Here is a 23251-nt window from a genome sequence, read left to right on the forward strand (position 1 = left end):
TCCAATTGCATCTGTCCAATACGTGTGTATGCAGGTCCTCTCTAGGCTGGCCACCAAAGAAAAGGCAAAACGGCCATGTGATCTACAAGCATAGATCCCGGTAAAATTGAGTGTGGGGCATGGAATTGTATACTCAACTGCTGACCTGAAGAGTGCTGCATCTTCTTTCCCAAAATGCATTTGCATGCATTCTGGCAATTAAATTTGAGCTCTGTTTCTTGTTTGTATATTAGTAGTAATAATCACAATAATAATACTTATTGTTATAAAATGTTTATATTTAAATTGTTCTGCAAATATTAACTAGTTACAGCGACAGTAATAAAGAACATGTAACATTTAGTGAATTGGTTGAAAATATTGCATAGTGTAACAATGTATTCAAAATTCAGTGTTTTATTTTCTACTGGTTCTGTTATGCAACAGATTTGGGTTTGATAGACATATAGAGGCAAAACAGTCTGAAATGGGAATTGGACAGGCTGGATGCCTAGGCCAGTCATGTTTTTATCTTATCTCATGAATAAAATGGTTTCTTCCCTTAAAATGAATGCTTACAAAAATAATCACATGGAGATTGCTTTTAATCATATAAATATATATAAATATATATACATATTAAAAAAAAAAAAAAAAAAACTATGAAAAAATCCTGTTATTTCAGACACCATACCTTTCCAAATGGAAAACCAGAGGCAAAAAGACAAATCAAAACCAGTACAGATAAAATCTTCTAGATCATGATGTCAAGATCTGTCTCTGTGTACTGTTCAAAACAGAGAATATTGTTATTGACTAATGATCTGTACTGCATACTTCAATTCTTACTATTGCTACTTAGGAAAATCACAGAATCACAGAATAGTCTAGGTTGGAAGAGACCTCCAAGATCACCGAGTCCAACCTCTGACCTAATGCTAACAAGTCCTCCACTAAACCATATCCTTAAGCTCTACATCTAAACATATTTTAAAGACCTCCAGGGATGGTGATTCAACCACTTCCCTGGGCAGCTTATTCCAGTGACTAACAACGCTAAAAAACCATAACCTTTTCACCAAAGCAACAATATAGATATAAAATCAAGTTATAACCCATGGGTGAGGCACAGTTAAAGAAAGACTTCTGAAAAATTTTAACAACTTTTTTTCACCATAGTGAACTATCCAATAAATTAGAGAGGTGTAAAGCAGGATGATCATTTCATCTGGAGAGGTGTTTCTTTTCCTCTTTTTTATTTATTTATTTTTTAATTTGCAATTTGAGCCTTTTCATGTTTCTTTGATAGGATTCTCTCTTCACTCTTAGGTTTCACCTGCAGCAAGCATTTTCTGTACTTTGATATTTAGTAATGACATTGCTTTGGAGGGAGAACCTTCCTTTAATCTCTTGCCTGTTTCCTGCTCCTCCTTAGGATCTGTGAGTGCACAGAGGCAGAGGCTGAAATTATTCTTCAGCTAAAGAGTGAGCTGAGGGAGAAAGAGCTAAAATTAACAGACATTCGTCTTGAAGCCCTTAGCTCTGCACATCATCTGGATCAGATTCGGGAAGCCATGAACCGCATGCAGGTCAGTGCAGTAGTTTAAATGATCACAGGGGTGCATATCAAAGGAATTCTTGGTGTATTTTCTTTGTTTTCTTTTGGGTACCAAAAAATGTTGATACAAAATAAACTGCTATAATACAGTTGGACAATACTTCCAAATGATAGGTATGATAAGTGTTCACTAATGGAATGATAATAATAGTCTTAGCATTTATATTAATAACTAAAATGTTTAAGAGTGATGGAAGAAGGTATTATCCCTGCCCAGAGGATATTTGTTATCTAAACCCTATGGCTGGGGAAATCTACGTGACAGACAAGCAAATTTCTACAGAACTTTAATGGTTCAGCCATGGGGGAAATGTGTGCATACCCTCTCATCATGCCTAACTCCTAACCTACTCATGGCTTGCAGAAGCAAACTATATGAATTTTAATGAAATTATTGTATCCAGCATCACTGACATTTTTTGTTGTCAGAAGATTTTCCCCTACACAAGGCTGAAAAAATATAGAAAGAATGTCAGTGTTCTTCTCTGAATCATGGAGCTTTATGGGACTCAGCTCTGTTGCCCACATAAAAGTATCTAGTGTCACGGAAGATGCCCAAAAGTATCCACAACATCTACGCAGAGTGTGACATAAGTCCTTCAGCAAATCTGTGCTCTACAGTCTTAAACCAGGCTACAGGGACCTAAACTAAGTGAAATCCCCTGAGAGGTTTGCTCTAGTCACATGCCTCCAAAGTCTGAATTTCACCAAAGCTGGGCAGAAGTGACTACTTCAGATGCTGTTGCTGGTAACCATCACTTCTTCTCAAGTTTTCCCCAAAAGACACATCCACCTTGGATATGACAGACTTGGTGACTTTTTAGAGAACTGATGGGGACTGGGAAGCGGAAAAAGTTGGATTGGTAAGAAAGAAAAAAGAATATTGTGTGTATTCAAAGCATCTTAAAAATCTAAAGCACAGCTGAATGGAATACTGTTAAGAATTGTGTAATTAACCAGCATACAGTGTAGAGTAGATTGAGATTACAAACCGCATTTCTTTGTAGTTCCTGATGTGAACCCAAGGCTAAATTGGGGCTTCCACCTATTTCTTTCTGTCAATATTTACTTCTTCCGCCCTTCCCTTTCACCTTCTTCTCACTTTTGCCTATATGATCTAATCTTTTTGTAGCAGTTGCATATTTTGTGTGTTTGATGCCATCCCTTATGATTTACTTCTATAATGGGCCAGCCAAACAGCTCTCAAAGAATAGGACTTTTAGCAGAATGTTAATGGATGTGGAATTAAATGTGATGTGCAAAACGGTCTGCAAGAATAAGCAGTTGCTTTGTGCTGCACTTCGTGAAGCAACTGAAAACTAGATCTAGCTAGTACCAGGCTGTTCCCAGGCTGTTTTCATTTTATTATTGTACATCCAGTAATCACTTGGCACCACAGAGGATTTAGCTAAAAAAATTTCCTAGTTGTGCTGATTCATCTGTCACTGTATGTTTTCATCAGAGGGTTTGCTGGACATTATATGAAAAATCTCATGTTTGAATGATCAAAAAATCTCATCTGATACTAAGCAGGGTTATGAAACTATTAAAATATGAATTTCTTATTTATTTCTTTATTATTGTTTTATCCTCTGTGAAGTTGTTGCTTAAATTTTGCCTTCAATGGCAATAATCATTTCTATGACCTTAGAAACACTGACATATCTAATATTTTAACAATAACTTTAACTGACCTAAGATATTTGGTGATTAAAAATAACTTCTAAAACTGGGGATAGCTGAGGAATTTCTCATCACACTTGTACTGTGGTCAACTGTATGAGAAGCACAGCAAATTGAAGATTGGTGTTTAGGAACTGTCTCAAGGCGAAAGCTAGAGCAAGGTCTTAGGGTTTTTTCCTTTCATTTCAGAAGTGAAGGCAATCCAGCTTTCACTCTCTGGGTTTTTACTTCTGATACAGTGATGCCTGCTGCCATGAAACTGCTAAACAACTTATCTCCTGCAGGTGAACAGCAGGCACCAGGATATGCACTGCCAGTGGTTTTCTGAAAGAGTAACCTCCTGTGCTTTTATGTTGATTTGTTATGAATACAGAATGAAATAGAGATACTGAAAGCTGAAAATGATCGTTTAAAGGCAGAGACTGGAAATACTGGAAAACCTGCTCGGCCATCGTCAGAGTCTTCAAGCAGCACATCATCTTCTTCATCACGGCAGTCACTAGGACTTTCTCTGAACAATTTAAACATCACAGAATCTGTTACATCAGGTAAACATAATTTGAACACATGTATGCCTCAGCAATTAGTAATAATTTATTAATTATAATCCTTTTAAGGGGCCGTGTACCAGAGACATACCTGAAAATTAAAATGTCTCATATCACTCCTAAACATCAGATATATATTCACTAATGGAGATGAAGAATGATCTTGGCAGACATTTCTGAAAATGTAACTTTTAGAAGGCTCTGAATGCTAATAGCAGACTGTTCATTCTATTTACTCAGTTCCTAGCAGTGATACTCTCTACCTACCTAGTTTACACTACTATTTTATCATCTGTTTTGCAAGTGATTTGAAAATTGTTGCAGTATATGACAACTATATATATATATATATTCTCTTGTCCATATGGGACAAATGTACATAGTACATGAAATTTTCCTTCCCTGTTTTCAGTTTTTTTAATATTCAGTTAGCTCCCTTAACTTCTTTTCATATTTGCAGCTGAGGCAGAAGGTGTTCTCAGTCAGCTTTATCCTTTACACTTTTTTTTACACAGTATATCTAGTTAGCCTATGTTGGACCAAATCACCATTCATGACAGCAGCCAAACCTGCCTGCTTTATTAAGCACTCTCATTGTCTTCTGTGAATGAAAGAAAGCAAGCAGAACTGTGATGCACATCCTGAACATTAACATTTGATTATTTTCCATGTCATAGAGTTTATGATAATAAGCCTTCTACACTTGTTTTGATAACGTAGCCAAGAAACAGAAGTGCTGTCTCCAACATTAGAACCAGGAGCACAGCAGAAGCAGAGCAGCACTCATTAACATAGACTCTACAGAAAGTATAATGCAGTCTCTGGAAGCAATAAAAATGTGGGTAATAATTGCAGAAAGAGTCTAGGCAAGACTACAGCTGAGAATGTGCCAAACTGCCTGACTGTAATTTGGGTTGGCAGTTAGTTATATTATCTTGCCAGTCATTGATTGCATGGGTATTTGAATATTTCTTCTGGTTAATATCAAATTTTATATGAAAATCAGTATGTATTTATTTACATCCCAACCATTTTTTTTAACCAGTTTTAACTTTTAGAATGGATGAACTCAACTTGGACTGTGGTGTACAACGAAGTGTCACAAAAACAGGGAGAAGACAATTACCTATTGTCCCTGTTCACATGTGCACACATTAAAATAAATAAATAAATAAGAAGAGTAGATTTTTTTAAATGGTAATCGTAGAAACTATTTCATGAATAACAGCTATTAGCACTTTTGCTCTTGGTTCTAACTCTGTCTAGATACAGAAATAAACATAATATAAGCTTTATATAATTTTATGTGTTATTGGTTCAAAATGTTTTTCTAGCATGCTAAGTAATTACTTTTGGTTATAAGAAATTAAAGAAATAAGGGTGCCTAATGAGGAGTGGAGGATTTAATTTGATTATGAATCCAGACTTTTTGATCATCATGAGTATAATTTTTGCTGCCAGATAACTTGGAAGGGTGACAGCTTCCTACCAAGTCCTGTGGGATTTCTGAGGCAGCTGAAGTACTATTAAAAGTCCCTGAGATATGAAGAGGTTAAATATGCTGGGAACTAAGCTGAGAGAGATAACAAAGGCTCTTTCTCATCACACTACAAATGCCATGGCACTTACTGGGAGACCAGTGTCAACTGGAAATGACCAAAGCTGTTCACTGCTTCCCAGAGGTATGACCTCCAGATAGGTGAAAGAACAGCAAACAAGAACCAGTACAGGAGTTTTTCAGTAGTGTTTGATGAAAATTTGCCAGAGGTATAATAAAAGCTCCCCTGGGACCACCATAGCATAGCTAGGAATGGGGCCGAGCAAGAGGTAGTTAAAACAATTAGCACTCCCCTGAAATTAGACCCCCCTGGACATTTCTTCTCAGCCCCTTGTGTCAGTGAGAGAGAGCTCTCAGTAGTAGAGGGAATTTTTTTTCTAGCTAAAAAGTGGTGCCTCATACCTACAGACTTACAGAAAACTGCATTTGAAAAGCTACCTGAGGGTCATTTGGAAGTGTTTCAGAGGATCAGAGATATTGTAAATTGCTCTCAGATGAACTGTGACATTATGGAAACTCAAGTTTTGTCATATATGCCAAAATGCAAAACAAGTATAGTGAAACATTTAGTGTTGGTGGTAAAGAAGATCTGGCTTCCTGGAACAAAACAGGCATAGACTTGATTTGTTTAAACTCAAAACAAAAATGCTTCTTCATCTGATCCATTAAGAATAAATAAACTATAACTAAACAATCCAACAGAATCTGCTTTCTAGAGCTCTACTTTATAGGTCTGGTGTTAGACTGTAAAAAAAAATAAATAATTATAAGGACCTACATATTTATAATACATTCATTGAACTCATATTGATAAACCTTTTTTGGTTTTCTTTGAGCAAGTACTTCCATGATGAAATCACACTGACACCTTCTTTAATTGGGATATCTGACCTTGTGCAAACTATGACATGAAGTCAGTGCATTTCTTTAGTCACCACAATAAGAATGAGTAGGATTTAGGGTAGTGGATTACCATGCTGACCTTTGAAGAAAATGCAAATCCATAATCTCTCCTCATTTATTAGTTAGTTTAAATGTCTAATAGTAAAATTGCTGAGAGAACTTCTAGAGATAGCAGTTTTATCCCCTGCAATAAAGCTGCAGGCTCAGTCTTCAGTAAGAAATACATCCATAATTCTCATTTTAGGGATTAGTGAGCAGATAGAGGAGCTAGAAACAGAAGTACAACACAAATCAGAATTGCTCCTTACCTCCAAGAAAACGAAAAGCTTTTCTTAGAGAAATGGATAAATACAGTCACATATTCAAGAGGAATGCAGAGTCATTTTCCAATGGATTCTCTTTGTAAACCTGTACTGCAGGGAAAAAAAAAAAAAAAAAAAAAAAAAAAAAGACTTTGTCCATGCCATGTGTACAGAAGGTAAAGAAATCAGCTGGAAAGAAATTAAAATGCTATTTTACTGTAACAGCAAACATATTGGTGCAATGATTTGTTATTTTTCTCTTGACAGCATCCTAAAGGGCACAATGAGTGCCCAAAGGTATAAACTCAATTTAGGTTTTAAACAACATTACTTTGCAGGTGTATGTTTGTTTTGAACAAATTCCAAGAAAGAAAGCAAAGGCAAAATTGTAATGCAAGTATTCATTTCTTTCTGGTTTCCCAATTCATTTCTACATGATTAAAGCTCCTAGTATTGCTTCAAGAAAAATGACAAATTATAAATTGTTTTCATCTCCAAGAGAAGAGGAAAAATAGCAATTAATACAGATGAAAACGATTGCAAGTTGTTGTGATGTCAACATTTCCTTCTAACCAAAAACCTTTGGAGCAAGTGTTGAACTGATGAGGTAAGCATAACTATGTGATTTGTCAGGTTGATCTTGTCCCTTCTTTTATTGCAGATATTTTGTTGGATGAGGTCACAGAAGGAGCACTCCACAAAGAAGGCCACAGCGTGAAAATTCTAGTTACTATAAACAAGGGCTATAGTCGAGCCAAGGTAAGTTCATTATCCAAAGGTCTATTTACAGAATTAGTGCTTTGACAAATCTTGCATTACAGTAGCTAAGCTCTTTTCAGTATTTTCAGCCAGGAACTGAGCAAATATTGGAAAGACAGCAGCTCTTCCCTTTGTCATCCATGCTCAGTACAGTTACACACCCTCCATAGAGTAATGTCATATGGCCTCCTACTGCCTTTGTGGTGGCTCAGACACTACCAATTCTCGGTTTAATTAGTAGTAAGATGTTCTGGGACTTGCTAACTCCATTTTAAAGTGGTTATAAATTAGATTCATGCCTTTGGCCTCTTAGTCTGCAACTATGAATATGCTGCTAGGTAATCAGTTTGGAATTCCATTGCTGTGTTTTCATGTTCTGTGTTGCAGAAATATTCCTAATACAATGCAACTTTCATTTACATCCAGCTCTCTATAAATACAGATGCAATTTTAGAGAAGATTAAGATACTATATTTCCTTCTGTATGAAGACATACCAAAGTAATATCATCTATACATATTTCAGGCACAGAGACAATTAACAAAGCTGTAATATCACATTCCAAATAGTATTTGCTTTTACTGGAAAAACGATGAATCTTTATAGCAACTAATTGCCTCCATTTTTAGTCCAGTTTGCAAAACCTCTCTTTGTCTTTGTAGGATCAAAAAACACATGCATATCTGATAGGATCAATTGGAGTCAGTGGAAAAACAAAATGGGACGTTTTAGATGGTGTAATCAGGCGTCTCTTTAAGGTAAGGCATTGAAAAATTAGCTCAGGTATTAATTCAATAGTTTTTCTCACTTAAGAAAAATCCTTTATATTTTGGTTTTTCTTTTTTTTTTTTTTTTTTTTAACATATAGCTAGTACCAGTATTAACCTTTATGTAATGTTGCTGTGCTTTTTTTCATCATCATATTCAGCTCTCTATTGAATATGACTGCAAGAATCGCCTTGCCAAATGAACTCACGTGTACCAAAATATTTTCCAAACTGCTTTCATTCAATAGCCACCTATCTAATCTATGTTTATATCTTATGCTTTAATATAATTTCAGGAATATATTTTCCGAGTGGACCCAGCTACTAGCTTGGGTTTAAGCTCTGACTGCATTGCTAGCTATTCTATAGGGGATGTAATTAGAGCCCATAGCCTAGAAGTGCCTGAACTGCTGCCTTGTGGATATCTGGTTGGAGATAATAACATCATCACTGTGAACCTGAAAGGTAAAACCCTAAGAATATTTTTGCAGACACTGTACAGCCCTTCACTGAAATCCCCAATACTTTTTTCTTTTCCTAAGTCCTGACCTTTCTGTATTTTGTCTCCGGTTCAAAGATGCATTTATCTCTGTATGATATTGTACAAAGTGGGGCATTTTGAGGCAAATCCAAGAATATCCCTTTCATTTCCTGACTGCCAAATCACAGCAAAGTACAAATTTTTGAACAGTAGCCAAATACAAAAACAAAAATCAGATTATGATCAAAACATTTATGCATTACCCAGTACTGCAGGAGAAATTTGAGCCAGTTAAAAAGCTGTAGGGATCTGCTGTTGGAGGGAGGCCTTCAGAAGAACTGTCCATATATTGTTGTGACAACCAGCAGCCCTTGTGGCTGTCACATTGACCTTTTTTTTTTTTTTTTTTTTTTTTTTTTTTATATATATATATATATCTTGGTTGCCTATATTGTCTGAAACACAAACCTTTGTCTTGCTGAGCTTTCTTTTCACATTTACCTTGATTTCCTTTCTCCTACCTTTCTAGTCACACTGACATTGACACTATTTAATATTTTGGCCCTGTGGAAGTGTGTAAGCATTTCCACAATAATGAAACCCTTGACAGGAGTTTGATTTAGGAAGATGTATCTCATCTTGCTTTAGAGCATAGCACCAACATCATCAGGTGCTGGGCCAAGCCTGTACTTACCTTAGCAAGGATGAAGAAAAGCCATTTTTCTTTTCTTTTCTTTTGTTCCAGGAGTGGAAGAAAACAGTTTGGACAGTTTTGTGTTTGACACATTAATTCCTAAGCCAATTACCCAGCGTTACTTTAATTTACTGATGGAGCATCGCAGAATTATTCTTTCGGGACCCAGTGGCACAGGAAAGACCTATTTAGCTAATAGGCTGGCTGAATATGTTATAACTAAATCTGGCAGGAAAAAAACTGAGGATGCAATTGCAACTTTTAATGTAGATCACAAGTCAAGCAAGGTAAGTTACAATTGAAATGATATCCTATTGCCTTCATATGGTTTTTAGTGAGAATATAGATTAGACCCTATTAATTGGCATGTTGTTGTATTGCTCGGTTAGCATCTTTTTCTACAAGTATTCAGTCTCCAGTCCTAGGGAAGACTAGAGACCAGATAATTCTGTTGTAAACAAACCACTGTGAAGGGAGTCAGAACTTCTCCTTATTTGAGGAAATTAATCTTAAGGATATATGCAGAGTCACAAATCTATGTAACTTCAGTTCTTAAAGTGTCTGTAATACCTTTGTCAGAGGATTGGATATGTAGAAAAGCTGGTCTAACTTGCTTTTCTGTAGTGGTAATAGCAGTTTATTGTTAGTGAAAGTTTGAGAATGAGGATTTTGAACTACTCTTTTGGATGCTGCTTCTTAATAAACACTACATAAATATGACTGCTGCCATGGTTTCTGCCATGAATTGGTCAGGAAGCTGACCATATTAAAATGACTTCATGCATCATGTCACATTCAGAGTGTTTTGCACAGCTCAGATTATCAAGATTCTAATATGACTACCCAGATTATACTAATCACTTGCTATCCTAAACTGAGTATACTCCTAACTTGGTACCCTAGGAAAGAAAATGAAAAGTTTTGCCCAGAACTTTCTGATTTGCACAGAAAATAATGAATGTTAACATAGCGTAAGAAGGAAGCATGCACAGATCTCAAAGGGGTGAGAGGACCATTCCAATAAAAACATCACTTTTCTCTGTCTTAATGCAGAGGATTTGTGTTGCCTTTTACTTTGGCAGTGAATGTGTTCATGTTTTATTGCTGTACCATATATACATTCATAACAGATATTGTCCCATGAAAGAGCAAACTTCTGAGTTGCTGGAAAATTGCTTGTTGTACGTGGTGTTGATTTTTTTTTTTTTTTGGTTGGCTGTTTTTTTTTCTCCTTTTCCTTTGTTTCTAACGCAATTTACATAGAGTTTGTAGTAAAAAAGAAAAAACATCCTTGTAAAATGCCAAGTGTGCTTGAATAATACAGATGGTACTTTTTCTTGGAAGAAAACCATGATGCTCCCTAAAGACACCTGAGCATAAAAAGCCAAACAAAAGCCTTTCTTGAAATAAGAAAAAGGTAGCATAGGTAGCATATTATCCTTAAAAACAAAACAAAACAAAAACAAAAACAAACAAACAAACAAACAAACTGCTATCCCTGACCCAGGAAGTGAAATGGCAGTAGGAACTTTGCCTGTAATACTGAACATTGCTAACACTGACAAAATTAGATACCTCTAGGGATACAGCTGTAAAACTTGACTAGCCCAGACCCTCAAGGGCAACAAAGTGTTGGGGAAAATATGGAAGGTTTTGATTATAGAAAGCTTCCTTTTACTCCAGCAATAAATGGCAGCCAAACAGATAGCTGACAAAAAAAATATTTACACAAGGAACTTTATTATGAGGTGTGATAGAGTATCCCCAAGAGGCTGAATAGATTTTCAGTGAGAATAGTAAAAGGAGATATCTGAGGAAGTAGTTCAATATGCCTAGGTTGTGGAACAATTTGGGGCTGGGTTGCTTTTTTGTTTGTTTCTTTATATATTTATTTATATATATATGCATTAAATGTAGCATTCATAGAAATGTATAGGATATTTCACTGCAACCTGTTTTCCAATGGAGATAAGATATTTAGCCAACAGGTTTCTAAGGACTGTGTCCACCAAATATGAATGCGTATGCTTCAGTCACTTGCCTTGAGTTTAGTGCCTTTGTTCATCTTAGCATGTGGCTTCAATGTTGTCCTGTCTAAGAAGCAGGTCTTCCTGCATGTGCTCATCCAGCTGAACTGTCCACAGTGGTGAAACGCTGTAGCAGCCTCTTTATCTTTCTGAAAATATTTTCCCCTGAAATTGCATCTATGGTCTAATTGGGTTAATTTTTTTTTTCTGATTTTCTTTAATCCTGCTGAAGGATCTGCGACAATACCTGGCTAACCTAGCCGAACAATGCAGTGCTGACAACAATGGTGCTGACCTCCCTGTGGTCATAATTCTGGATAATCTCCACCACATCAGTTCACTAAGTGACATCTTCAATGGTTTCCTCAATTGTAAATATAATAAATGGTAGGTAGAAGCTTTTTTCTTCCCTTTCACACACATTTTGCAATTAAAACAGTAAAAGCTGTTTGTTACTTTGCAAAATAAAATATCTCAGGGAAAAATTAGACTCCCTTAGGCTATGATCCTATGTGGGTCTTTTAATTTAACCACTTGAATGATTTTGACCCTCTTCAGCCAAGTACTTACTTGCCTGTTTTATATATATGACGTACGTGTATCTCAGTGACATGTAAATGTGTCACTGAATGTACTTAATGTGTCAAGAATGTACTTAAATCCTTGACTGAATTTGGGTCTTATCCCTTTTGTCCTGTCAGATCACACAAGCTCATAAGTACCCTAAGGACATTTTATGAGAGAGTACTTTATAATAGTAGAATGTGGGACATGTATGAACCCATGAAGCCATGCAGAGGCAGCTCTATACCTGGTGGACAGTTTTCCTGTGAGCTGTAGTAGTGCAGAAGTGTAAAGTTTGATGACTGTCCTGTATTGCCAAGAAAGAATAAAAAATAATGTTTTCTGGGACTTCTGCTTGTCAAATACATTGGCTATTTCTATTGTAAAAGCACCATCATAGGGACTTCTCTTCAGAAAATCACTGCATGCTATGTCCTACTCATGAGATTCATTGCCTTCTGAAATTAAAACTCCAAGCTTACTACAAAATAATGAGGTACATGAGCACAGGGTTGACTCATTTATTTCCTTATTACAGATGAGTGCTAGTAAAGTACAAATGTGCAGAGAGGGAAATCATGCAAGAATAAGCATTAAAAAAATAAAGGTACTACAGAAATATTTTAAATATAAGACTACAACACATCCACAATTTCTTCAAAATTAGCCTAGTGCAGCTAAGAATAAAGAATATTCTCTGAATATCTGAAAGGATTCTCCCTCAACAAAACATACTACTTCTCTTTCCAGTCCCTATATTATTGGAACTATGAACCAGGGAGTTTCTTCTTCACCAAATCTGGAGCTGCATCACAATTTCAGGTACATTTACTCTGTTTTTATTGTGGCCATGTTTGCACAGAACTTTCAAGCTCCCTTCTTCTCAGACCAGTTCTTCAACAAACATTGATCTTGTGTCTCATCACAGCAAAGTGTTTTAGCTTCTGTGACTCTTCTGTACTGATAGGTCTCAATATGGTGTTTGGGATACTTTCCAGCATCTCTATCAAGATGCTGAACATAAGGGCATTCTTGCATTCCATTTGTTTTCAGCAATGCCTTGAATTCCTGATGGGAAGTGTAACAGTGAATAACATGGTTTATCAGGGCGGTTTTGTATGTGCTGGCTCATGAGACTTAGAAGCTTATGACATTATCATCATCTGTATGCTTAAGAGGAAATTATACACTTGCTATTCATTGCTACATGACATTTATCCTTTCTACACAGGTGGGTGCTGTGTGCTAATCACACGGAGCCTGTTAAAGGCTTCTTGGGCAGGTATCTAAGAAGGAAACTGATTGAGACTGAAATAGAAAAGAACATACGCAATAATGAGCTCATCAAAATCATTGACTGGATCCCAAAAACATGGCATCATCTCAACAGCTTCCTAGAAACACACAGTTCTTCAGACGTAACCATTGGTGAGTCCTAGTGGAGTTGTTTGAAATAAAGATGTAGACTAACCATTTTAAAGATCTAAAGGTTGAAGGTTTTTAAAAGTTGTCATCTCTCAGTAGTAAATACAGCATAAGTGTGGGGACTTTGACTGGTTTGTGTTGCCAGCAAGGATGAAATGAAAATGGAAAGACAGTATGTATTTCCTGTTATTTATGTGTTGGTTGCTAAAGACTTTCAAGTAAATTATCATCATTTAGCAAACTAGCAGGTGGGAGACACAAATGTACCTGAGGTCTTCTGGTGGAATGTTAGCAAGAAACATCTTTGTACATAACTTTGCCATTAAAACTTTTAAGTGTTCATCAGGCTTTAGAATTGGATAAAGTGACACTGTTTCATTTTTAATAGCAGGTTACTTACTGATAGATTCTATACTTTAGCCCTGTATTAGAATTCTCTGTTTGAGTTTACTCCAGTGTTACTTTTTTAATTCTGTGAGGATTATTTTCAGTTTTGGTGGTTTTACTGTGCTAGGTAGCTTAACACCACAACTGCTCTCTCACTCCCCCTCCTCAGATGAGGAGGGGAAGAAGTAAAGGAAAGAACAACTCACGGGTTGAGATAAGGAAAAATTAATTAAAGAGAAAAAATATTATTAAGAAAATATTATTATTAATTAAACAATTCAACTAAAGGGAAAAAAGGGAAAGGGGAAGAGGGAGGGGGAAAGGGAATAACAAAACAAAACAAGTAAAGGCTATGTGGAAGTGCAGAGGAAAGAAATTCCTCTCTACTTCCCACAAATGAGCGATGCTTGACCATGTCCTTGAAGCAGGGCCTCAACGCACGTAGCTGGTGTTCAGGAGGAGGACAGACGTTTTCACAATGAGAGCCCACCCCTCCCCTCTTCTTCCTTTTTCCACCTTTTATTGCTGAGTGTGACATCATATGGTATGGAATATCCCTTTGGTTGGTTTAGGTCAGCTGCCCTGGTGATGTTTCTTTCTCACTTTTTTTTTGCCCACCCCCTAGGAGGGTTAGAGGAAGTCCTGATGCTGTGCCACCACTTCTCAGCAGCAGACACAACACCGGTGTGATACCACTGCTGTTCTAGCTACAAGTGCAGAGCACAGCACTGTATGGGCTGCTGCAGGGAAAGTTAACATCCCAGCCAGACCCAGTGCATCAGTATGCTCCCTAGTTCTACTTTTTCAATACAAAATTTGACTTCTCAGGTCCCCGCCTTTTCCTCCCTTGTCCAATGGATGTTGATGGCTCCAGAGTGTGGTTCACAGACCTCTGGAACTACTCCTTGGTGCCATATCTTCTGGAAGCAGTGAGAGAAGGACTTCAGGTATGTCATTTGCTTCCCTGCATTTTTTTTTCTTAATTTCACAGGTTTTATCCAAGTTACTTTTAACCAATACATCCAATTGTGAATGTTGTTGCATTTACAAGAATAAATCTGTGGTGGGATTACAGAAATCTGTGTTGGGCTCCTTTTGACTTGCTCATAACCTGATGTAAATTTGTCTTTTTCTGCTCCAGCAGTAGCATATCTAATATTTTATGAAGAGGATTTCACCTCTTTGACAAGTGGGAGGTTCTTTTTCCTCTGTTTAAACAGAGTTCATAGCAATGCTTAATAAAGCTCAGATTGCCTCCCTGTATAAGGCAGTCTCAACCAGCCTCTACATGGGAGAATTAATAGCCCTTACCCTGGTGAAAGAAAAGAGCATTGGTCTGCCTGATCCTCCCCAGACTATGTGCACGAATATGCATGCAAACATATGAAGAAAAGCTTGTGAACAAAGATCCAACCAAACTGAGATCAATTACTCCTTGGTCCTGCTGAACATGAGGATCTGTTCCTTTTTACCCCTGCATCTTGCACTTCCATTTAGTTTTCCTCAAGTTTTGATCTCTCCTTTTTTCTTCCTCTGTATGGGCAGAGCTATGGGTTATGGGGACACAGCACTATGGGATATAGGATGCCTGGAGCTATGGGTTACAGGGGAACAGCCTTATGGGGTATAGGAACCCCAGGGCTATGGGGTATAGGGACACTGCCCTATAGGCTATAGAAATCCCACAGCTATGGGTTATAGGGGCACAGCCCTATGGGCTGTTTCTCCTGACTGTAATTCTCATTGTGGATATCAATGCTATTAGTTCACCATTCCCTCCATCCTTTCTTCTCCAGGCGTTAACACCAGTTCTACTCTCTTAACATTTTCCATTGATTGCTACTGAACTAGTGAAGTTTAATAGCAATTTTAATAGAAGGAGGGCTCCAACTAGTTTCACCATAAAAAGGACTATAAGCTGCCCCATATAGGTTAAGATTTAGGACTATTGCACATCTTTCAAGTAAACATAAATCTTGAAATTAATCCAGTCTTTTTTTCAGACTTTTTTTTTTTTTTTTTTGGCTTTTCCCCGTTTCCTTTCCTTTCATGTAGTGCAACTCTACACCCTCTGAAAAGATGCACTGGGGAAAAGCTATATTTTTGCCACTCATAACAGTGAAAAAAATTACTACACAGTTCAGATGGGATTGTTTTGGAATAGTCAAAGAACTGTGTAAGCAGCTGCAGTTTCTTTATGGCCTTGTATTGACGTGACATACTGACAAGATGGAGGTTTTGAATCTTGCCTGTTGCGTATCTCACGCTTTTCTACAACTGCTTGCCTCTCTGGGAATTACAGTGTGTTTATGCCTTGTGCAAAAAACAGCCAAACATCTGATAGAATAGCCACAGTGAGATTAACAGCGCTTGTTTAGATCAGCTATAAAAATGCAGTGGTATTCTTCATGTTCATATTTTTCCAAACATACAGGGTAGGTACTTAAATGAAAACTTCAATTCTGGAGCAGAAGATGGCAGCAGACAGAAGAAAATATGTTGTTTTGTGAACCATTCCAATTTTTATGTGCTTTGGATGCCTTCCATAGAATAGCATTACTAATAACAGAAATCTTTTTTATGATATAGTTAAATGTTCCTGGTACCAGAGAAGGGTAGAAACAGACTTTCTAGCATGGCACTTTGTAAACTCTCTTGCCAGACACTGAGTTTACAAACCTTGCCCCAGATTCCAGAAAGGATTTAGTTACTGTTCATCTCAGATGAGGGGAAATGCTGCCTACAGTCAGGAGTTAGCTTGCTATCTCCGTGTGAAACATTTCCACTTGGCTTATTTAAGCAGATAGCTGCTAAGCAGCCGAACCTCTGTGTAGGGCAGAAGGAATCTGAGTATCTCTGTACACAATATAGGGAACTTGGCTGCCTAAACTGAAGCTCTGGATTCAGCAAGTGCCTGAGAGCAGGTGTTACAATGATAAGCACAACTCATCTCTTTGGCTTTAGCACTAGAATCCTTCGCTGTTTTACTCCCATTAAGAGTGCAGCCCATCTCAATGCCTCTGCCAATGTTACACTCATTCCTGGACTGTGTGAAGCTGTTTGAGCTGGGAGAAATCATGGAAAGCTCTGGTGGCAGGCTCCCAAGCCCCATGTGTCATTGTCACTATCACATTTTCACACATAACACAGCTAAAGGAAATCTGTAAAGCAGCAACCAAGGGTCTCTCAGTTAACATGTTGCTTCTGAGCAGCACTGTGGGGAGAGTGCACTTTAGTGAGGAAGCTGCTGGGCCTCCTAAACAAAGTATTATTTTTCCTTCCTCCTGTCCTTCTAGATGCATACGCATCTTTTCGTGCTTTATGGTAGGGAAAACCTATCCTTTGTGAATTTCTTCTATTAACCTCATGAAAGATATCAAGGTGTGGACAGATGTCTGCTTCTGCATCCTGTTTTGCTAGGAGAAGAGAACAATCAGTTCTGGCACTTCCTAATTCACTTCAAACAAAATCCAATTAACTTGAATGCTTTAGATAGGTCTGAGTTAATTTCACTGATATGCCCTAAGCAAGTTACCAAAAGGTCTCATTGCTCATTGTGTTAAAAACTTGTAACTCCCACTGTTGCCCACAAGTATCACTAGTTACAGAGTGCTTTTCATCTTGCAGCCACTCTGGGTATTGAAGGAGCACTAATGGAGATGAGGTCTTTTGAATGTCTTATCATATCTGAGTGCTGAGCATGAAAACAAAACATTTACTAAAATGCTTTAGGTGTGTTTGATGACTTTTGTCTGCTATTACAACTGGTACTGGAAGCTCTGTAGGATACTTACCTATGCTTTATCCACACTACAGATGTACGGTAAGAGGGCACCCTGGGAGGATCCCTCCAAGTGGGTAGCTGATACCTATCCATGGAGCTCTGCAACTCTGCAACATGACTGGCCATCATTACTTCAGTTAAGACCAGAAGATGTTGGTTATGAAGGCTATGCATCAGCAAAAGAAGGAACAACCTCAAAGCATGTTCCACAGACTGATACAGAGGGGGATCCCTTGGTAAGATTTAAACTTTGGGAAAAATGTTTTTCAGTATGTACTTCACTGTCACATGTTAAATTCTACACTGTACAGTAAAAAATGTACTGTGTACCTGTTCCAAAGTGTACTTTTAGAATGAATTCTACTACAGTTTATAAGAAGTAATGATAATAATAGGAAAATCTAGCAAGAGGGCAAGTATCACCATCACATTAATTTGTCCCTAAATAATATGCATTTTGCATCTGCCCAGAAATCTTTATAATGTTTGGATGCCACTCTTAAGCAACTTAATTAATCAGCTTATTCTGAAAACACCTTTCCAGGCTGGACTGTTTGTCTTCTAAATTCTATAAATGAAGCACTGAGAAACTCACATTATCTAACTTTGCTGTCATAGAGAATTTAGTGGAAATGCAAATTAGACTCCCATTCCCCAGAACATTTCAAGATAACTGATGACTGTATAGCAGTCTTAATGTAAAAGGAATGCAAGTATAGTGGCATTAAAAGATAAGAGGTTTATTTCCCTAAGTGCCATATATTGTTTTATTTAAATATGATCCCAGATGTTTGGGTTTACCATTGCCTCCTCTGATAATGGAATATTAAATTGCATATATTGAACTTCTGTTTCTGTATAGTACTTTTTCTATAGACAGTCTTTATCATAATTCATAATACTATTTAGAGAATTGAACCTCTGGAATATGGGGAGCCCTTTGAAAAGGGGAATATTTTAGAGGAAAATGTATTTAACATTTATCAGTGCTAAAGCAATGACTTCTCAGCCTGTCTGTAGTGTTTGGTACTCATACCCAGACCTTGAACCCGAAGGAAATGTAGGAAATCAAGTCATCTGATCTCTTGTCTTCCAGAACATAAGCCCTGGGGTAACTGACCCTGTGATTCAGGCTGCCAGAGATTTTATTTTCCAGGCTTCCAGCAAATATGCATCCCCTTCCTCTAAGGTGAAAATACTTGGGAAGGCAGAGTTCAGTGTCCAGCCACCCTTGCTCCCTGCACACTGTGATCAGTTGCTTACAGCTTGCTGTATCCAACTAGTTATCAGAAGCCTGAAACTTGTGAATGTAGGACTTGAGGTGGAGCTCACTGGGAGAGAGACACTGACACATGGGGAGCACAAGCATATTCAAAGACTATGCTTGAGGGAATAGGCCATTTCACAAGTAGGCTGTGTTACACACCCACTGCATGTATCCAGTATGCTCAGGCATGGATGCTTATAAACCTCCAGCAAAAGCTTCCTGATTAAACACTCTTCAATTCCAGGAGAAAGCTTTGCAAACTGTGTGGGTTGAAACCATAGCAATGTAAGGATTCATGAGCAAACAGGGAAAAGGAACTTAACACACAGACACACAAGGATATCTTTACCTCTTTGGTATTTCATTATCTGTTTTTTTTTTTTGTTGTTGTTGTTGTTGTTGTTGTTTTGTTTTTTGTTTTGTTTTTCTAAAGACAGATCATTTGTTCCTTTAAAAACAATAAAATTGTGTTCACAATGTCAACAGTGTTTGCAGCCCTGAGTATGCTGGCAGAAGTGGTTGTTTTATAAATAAAATCCTGATGGTTATATGCAGTTAGGCATCAAGCATCTAAGTAATTTTCTGGGACTTAATGCTGCTTTTAGATGCTTTTTTTTTCAGATGGGCTTCAAGTCCTAATAATGCCCAAATTAATTTTGTGGGGGCTCACCCTCTCTCAGGAAGGAGGGTCTGTTGCTGCTCCCCTGCTGCAGTCAGCCCCTCAGCAGCAGATGGGACCCTTTTTGGAAGTAGCTGGCCTCCATCCACCCTGCGCTCCCTCCCTCCCAGTCTCTCTCCTGCAGAGGGTATATGTTAGTGTGATTATGTTTTCAGTTGCATTTACAATATGGTGCATCTACACCATCCAAAAATGATCTCGAAGCTTGACTTTCTCCAAATATGGTCCCAGATGTCCAGCTGTGATATGGCTTCCTTCCCTTGCTGGTGGTGCAGCTGCAGCCGTTCTCACCCCTGAATGAAAGAGAGTTATCAGGCAGCTCCATTGGCTCCCTCTGGCTCTCTGGACCTTTAAATGCACACTGCTATTTAAAGACCAGAAGGTAGTGAAAAAGGTGCCAGGAGGAGCCGCTGACACCCTGCCCTTTCTGAAATCCTTTTGTATGGTCCCCTCGGCTAGATACTAGCACAGTTCGTACAGCAAGGCAGCTTAATTAAATTTTAACACGGCCACTGCAGCATTAAATGAGACGAGATTATGTAAACATTTCTTTCTTCTTTCAGATGAATATGCTAATGAGGCTTCAAGAGGCAGCCAACTATTCGAGCGCACAAAGCTGTGACAGCGATAGCACCAGCCACCACGATGACATTTTGGATTCGTCCCTTGAATCGACTCTCTGAAAGGGACAAACCTTGGTGGAAGATTATGGTAAAATCTGTTTCCACTAGACCACTGCCAGTATTAAAGCAGCACGCCGAGGTCCCTGAATGAGAATGGTGTGTTGTAGGTAGGCAGGAGACCTAACTCTGCAAAGTCAGGAAGAAAAATTGAAGTGGAAAGCTTGAATTAGTTTAATTTCAAGGCATTTTGATACCTACGGAGCCAAGTGAGACTCCATTTGACAACTGGAAAATGCCCTAGATCAAGGGCATCTAAGCAGATTGCACACGTGTTAGCCAAACTGGAATTTTTTTTCTTTTCCTCTTTCTCTTTCTCTCTTTCTCTGCCTCTCTCTCTGCGTCTCTGTTTCTCTGTACGAGTTTACAGTGCAACTTGGGTTTTTCTTGTTGATTTTCTTTTTTTTTTCTTCTTCTTCTTTTTTTTTTTTTTTCCTTTTATTCCCTTTAGTTTACCCTGAGGCACTGCATGAACAATGCAGTCTTCTAATTTTCTTCTAGCCTCTGTTGTGCCACATGGTGTTGGTCGCAGGACTGCAGTGGTGTTTGTGTTGTACGCTACTGCCCATTCCAAAATGAGTCAGAGATGATGATAGTAACTCAGAAAGCACAAACAGTATTGTGCAATCACCAGAAAACATGACTGTGATATGCTGGATAAGTGCCAATTTAATTCTAACTGCCATGGTCACGGTGATGCGCTCCATCAAGTTTTTAGTATACAAGTCACAGATTTTATAAAGTTGTTTTTACCACAAAGGTCTTTTTTAACCACCTGCCCACTCCTTAACAACAGTTTTATACCAATTATTAACCAACACTGATTAAAGGCTTCTTAGGGCTTCATTTGTTTGAGCCTTTTCAGTGAAAGAAGGAACATTTCTTATGGTGCTGTCTCACTGCCTTAAAACAGATTTCTAGAACAGTTTTACAGTTGGTTTAGCTCCTAAACCATTGGTAATTTACACTGTTTTTTTCTTCATTTACTAATGAAAAAAAGTCAGTTAACACAGTAGCCTCATATCTGTATATCATGATTTTTTAAAGAAATGGATAGGAGAAAGAACAGTTGCTATATAATATTTTTATCTTGTGAATAGATTGCTCTGCCTACCCTCAGAAAAACACAAGGAACCCAAACCCACTTCCACTGCCACCTAAAATGCTGAGAAAATCGGCTCAAATCCATTTGGTCCCATGGAATGGAGTTTTTGGAGGATAGATGTTTTGAATTTTTATCCAGCAGAGCTGGATGTACTTGATGCAGCATGAGCACAAATATATGTTTTGTTGTTGTTTTTTTTTCTTTTTTTTTTTTTCCTTTTTCTAGTTTTAGCATGTTGTTTTGATTGCTATTGTTGTACATGAAAAAATCAGCATAAAAGAACACTGAAGCAGTGATGTCCACTGTGGAAGAGGAAGAGTTTATACTGTAAAAGTGGGTTGGTTTTGCACAGTCTACTGGGTGGGAAATGTAAATATGAAAAAAAGAAAAACAAACAAAAAAAAAGCCTTGCACAAAACAAATCAAAAACAAGCAAACAAAAAATTGTATTTTATTCTGTTGGTGTTAAGAGATGTTTCACTTGCTGAGATTTCCTGTATGTTGCAAACAAATACAGAATGCAAACCTTAAAAGCTGTTATTACCTGGTGTGTTTGTCCTGTACTTACAGTTGTTCTGACTATGCAGGAGCTATCAATGCTACAGTGAGCATGTTTCAATATCTATATGAAGCCAATACATTTTGGGGGACAAAACATCTGGAAATGTTTAAGTGCATATGTCATGGCAGGCTACAACCAGATTGCATTAAAACTGCTCAGAATATCCGGGAGTGCTCCTTTACCACAAGAGGCATCCGGTTCAAATAGGTGCATATAAACCAGAAGGTACCTAAGGGCTTTGGCATTGTGTAGACATGTACTGTACACCTCCATGGATGTTATCTTCAGGATGTGTATTTGGTGCTATTAACTCTTTGTGGCCACCCCGTGGTCGCTCGCTGTAAAACAGATAAATCAATGCAGTTTTCAAATGGCACTGAGCTGCATCACTGAATCTAGAGGTTCCTACACGGTGCTATTGCCCTAATAAAACTCCAACTGATGTTATGCATGTAGGATTCAGTCAGACCAACATCATGCCCCCAAAATCTGGATCCATTTCTGTTGTACAATGTCAGTGCGTACATCCTGACTGACTCAAAGAACTAAAGGAAAGCTGCTCTTTCCTGTACCTGTGCTCTGAGCAAACCTGCAAATCTTTTCCTGCCATATTTAACACACAAACACACAATATCACATATACAAAACTTCCTGCAATACATCTCAGTGAGTCCACCTAGTTTACAACTCAGAAATTGTTTGTGAAACATTTGTCTGTATACATTTTATATTTTGTACATTTTTGATGTAACATATCATGTAAATAGACAGAAACAGTGAAATAAATCATCTGAAAAGTTTTGTAGTCTTTGTAAAGCCCTAATAATAAGTATTTGGTGTCATCGGACTTAACTGGATGATGTATTTTCTATTGGTTTATTGTTCCTCTAGCTTGTAAACCAGCTTGCGTATATTTTTTTGCAGGTGTGCGCACTGTATCTGTCTAAATTATTACTTTGCCATTAAAGTGGAATTATTTATTGAAAACACAGTCTGGTGTTTTTGCAGTCAGGACCACTTAACGGTTAGATATTATGTCAAACAAAAACATAAACCAAGTGACAAACTGAAGGCTGTAATTTTCTGAATTCAGCAGAACTAATCTCAAAATAAAAATAAAAATAAAAATAAAAAAATAGCTACTCCTTTTAGTTCCAAGGTTTCAATATTACTTTTGAGTGACTGTTTTAATGGTGAGAACAGGTTGTGGAGTTCAGAAACAACTTTAAAGGCTCCCCATTTTCAAGATTATCTTCAAATGCAAAGATATTGATTTCAGTGGTGGCAAACTTGTACATAACTGGTGCACTATTATGGCTTATTTTCAAACCTGAAAGATTTAGGGCCACTTCCTCAGGAGGTATAAATCAATATAATTTAATAGAATTCAACGAAAGCAAGTTCAAATATGTTAGTTAGATAATCATAGATTTTGAGGCTGGAAGAGATCATTATGCTCCAGTGAGTGGTAGCACCTCA

At 37.6% G+C, this 23251-nt stretch overlaps 1 protein-coding gene across 13 annotated transcripts in view; it reads left to right on the forward strand.

Moving 5' to 3' along the window:
- Positions 1 to 22759, forward strand: part of NAV3 (neuron navigator 3) — a 549850-nt gene extending 527091 nt beyond the window's left edge. For all 13 annotated transcript variants that reach the window (XM_035334661.1, XM_035334665.1, XM_035334615.1 and 10 more), the window contains 12 exons: positions 1415 to 1568; positions 3654 to 3828; positions 7253 to 7350; positions 8013 to 8108; positions 8414 to 8582; positions 9344 to 9579; positions 11552 to 11706; positions 12634 to 12705; positions 13115 to 13311; positions 14524 to 14642; positions 17512 to 17715; positions 19989 to 22759. In XM_035334661.1, the coding sequence (XP_035190552.1) occupies positions 1415 to 1568; positions 3654 to 3828; positions 7253 to 7350; positions 8013 to 8108; positions 8414 to 8582; positions 9344 to 9579; positions 11552 to 11706; positions 12634 to 12705; positions 13115 to 13311; positions 14524 to 14642; positions 17512 to 17715; positions 19989 to 20108 (1795 nt within the window). In that variant the 3' untranslated portion in view covers positions 20109 to 22759. The remainder of the gene's footprint in view (positions 1 to 1414; positions 1569 to 3653; positions 3829 to 7252; positions 7351 to 8012; positions 8109 to 8413; positions 8583 to 9343; positions 9580 to 11551; positions 11707 to 12633; positions 12706 to 13114; positions 13312 to 14523; positions 14643 to 17511; positions 17716 to 19988) is intronic.
- Positions 22760 to 23251: the final 492 nt, after the last annotated feature.

This window comes from Oxyura jamaicensis, chromosome 1, assembly GCF_011077185.1.
Source record: "Oxyura jamaicensis isolate SHBP4307 breed ruddy duck chromosome 1, BPBGC_Ojam_1.0, whole genome shotgun sequence".
Classification (NCBI taxonomy): domain Eukaryota; kingdom Metazoa; phylum Chordata; class Aves; order Anseriformes; family Anatidae; genus Oxyura; species Oxyura jamaicensis.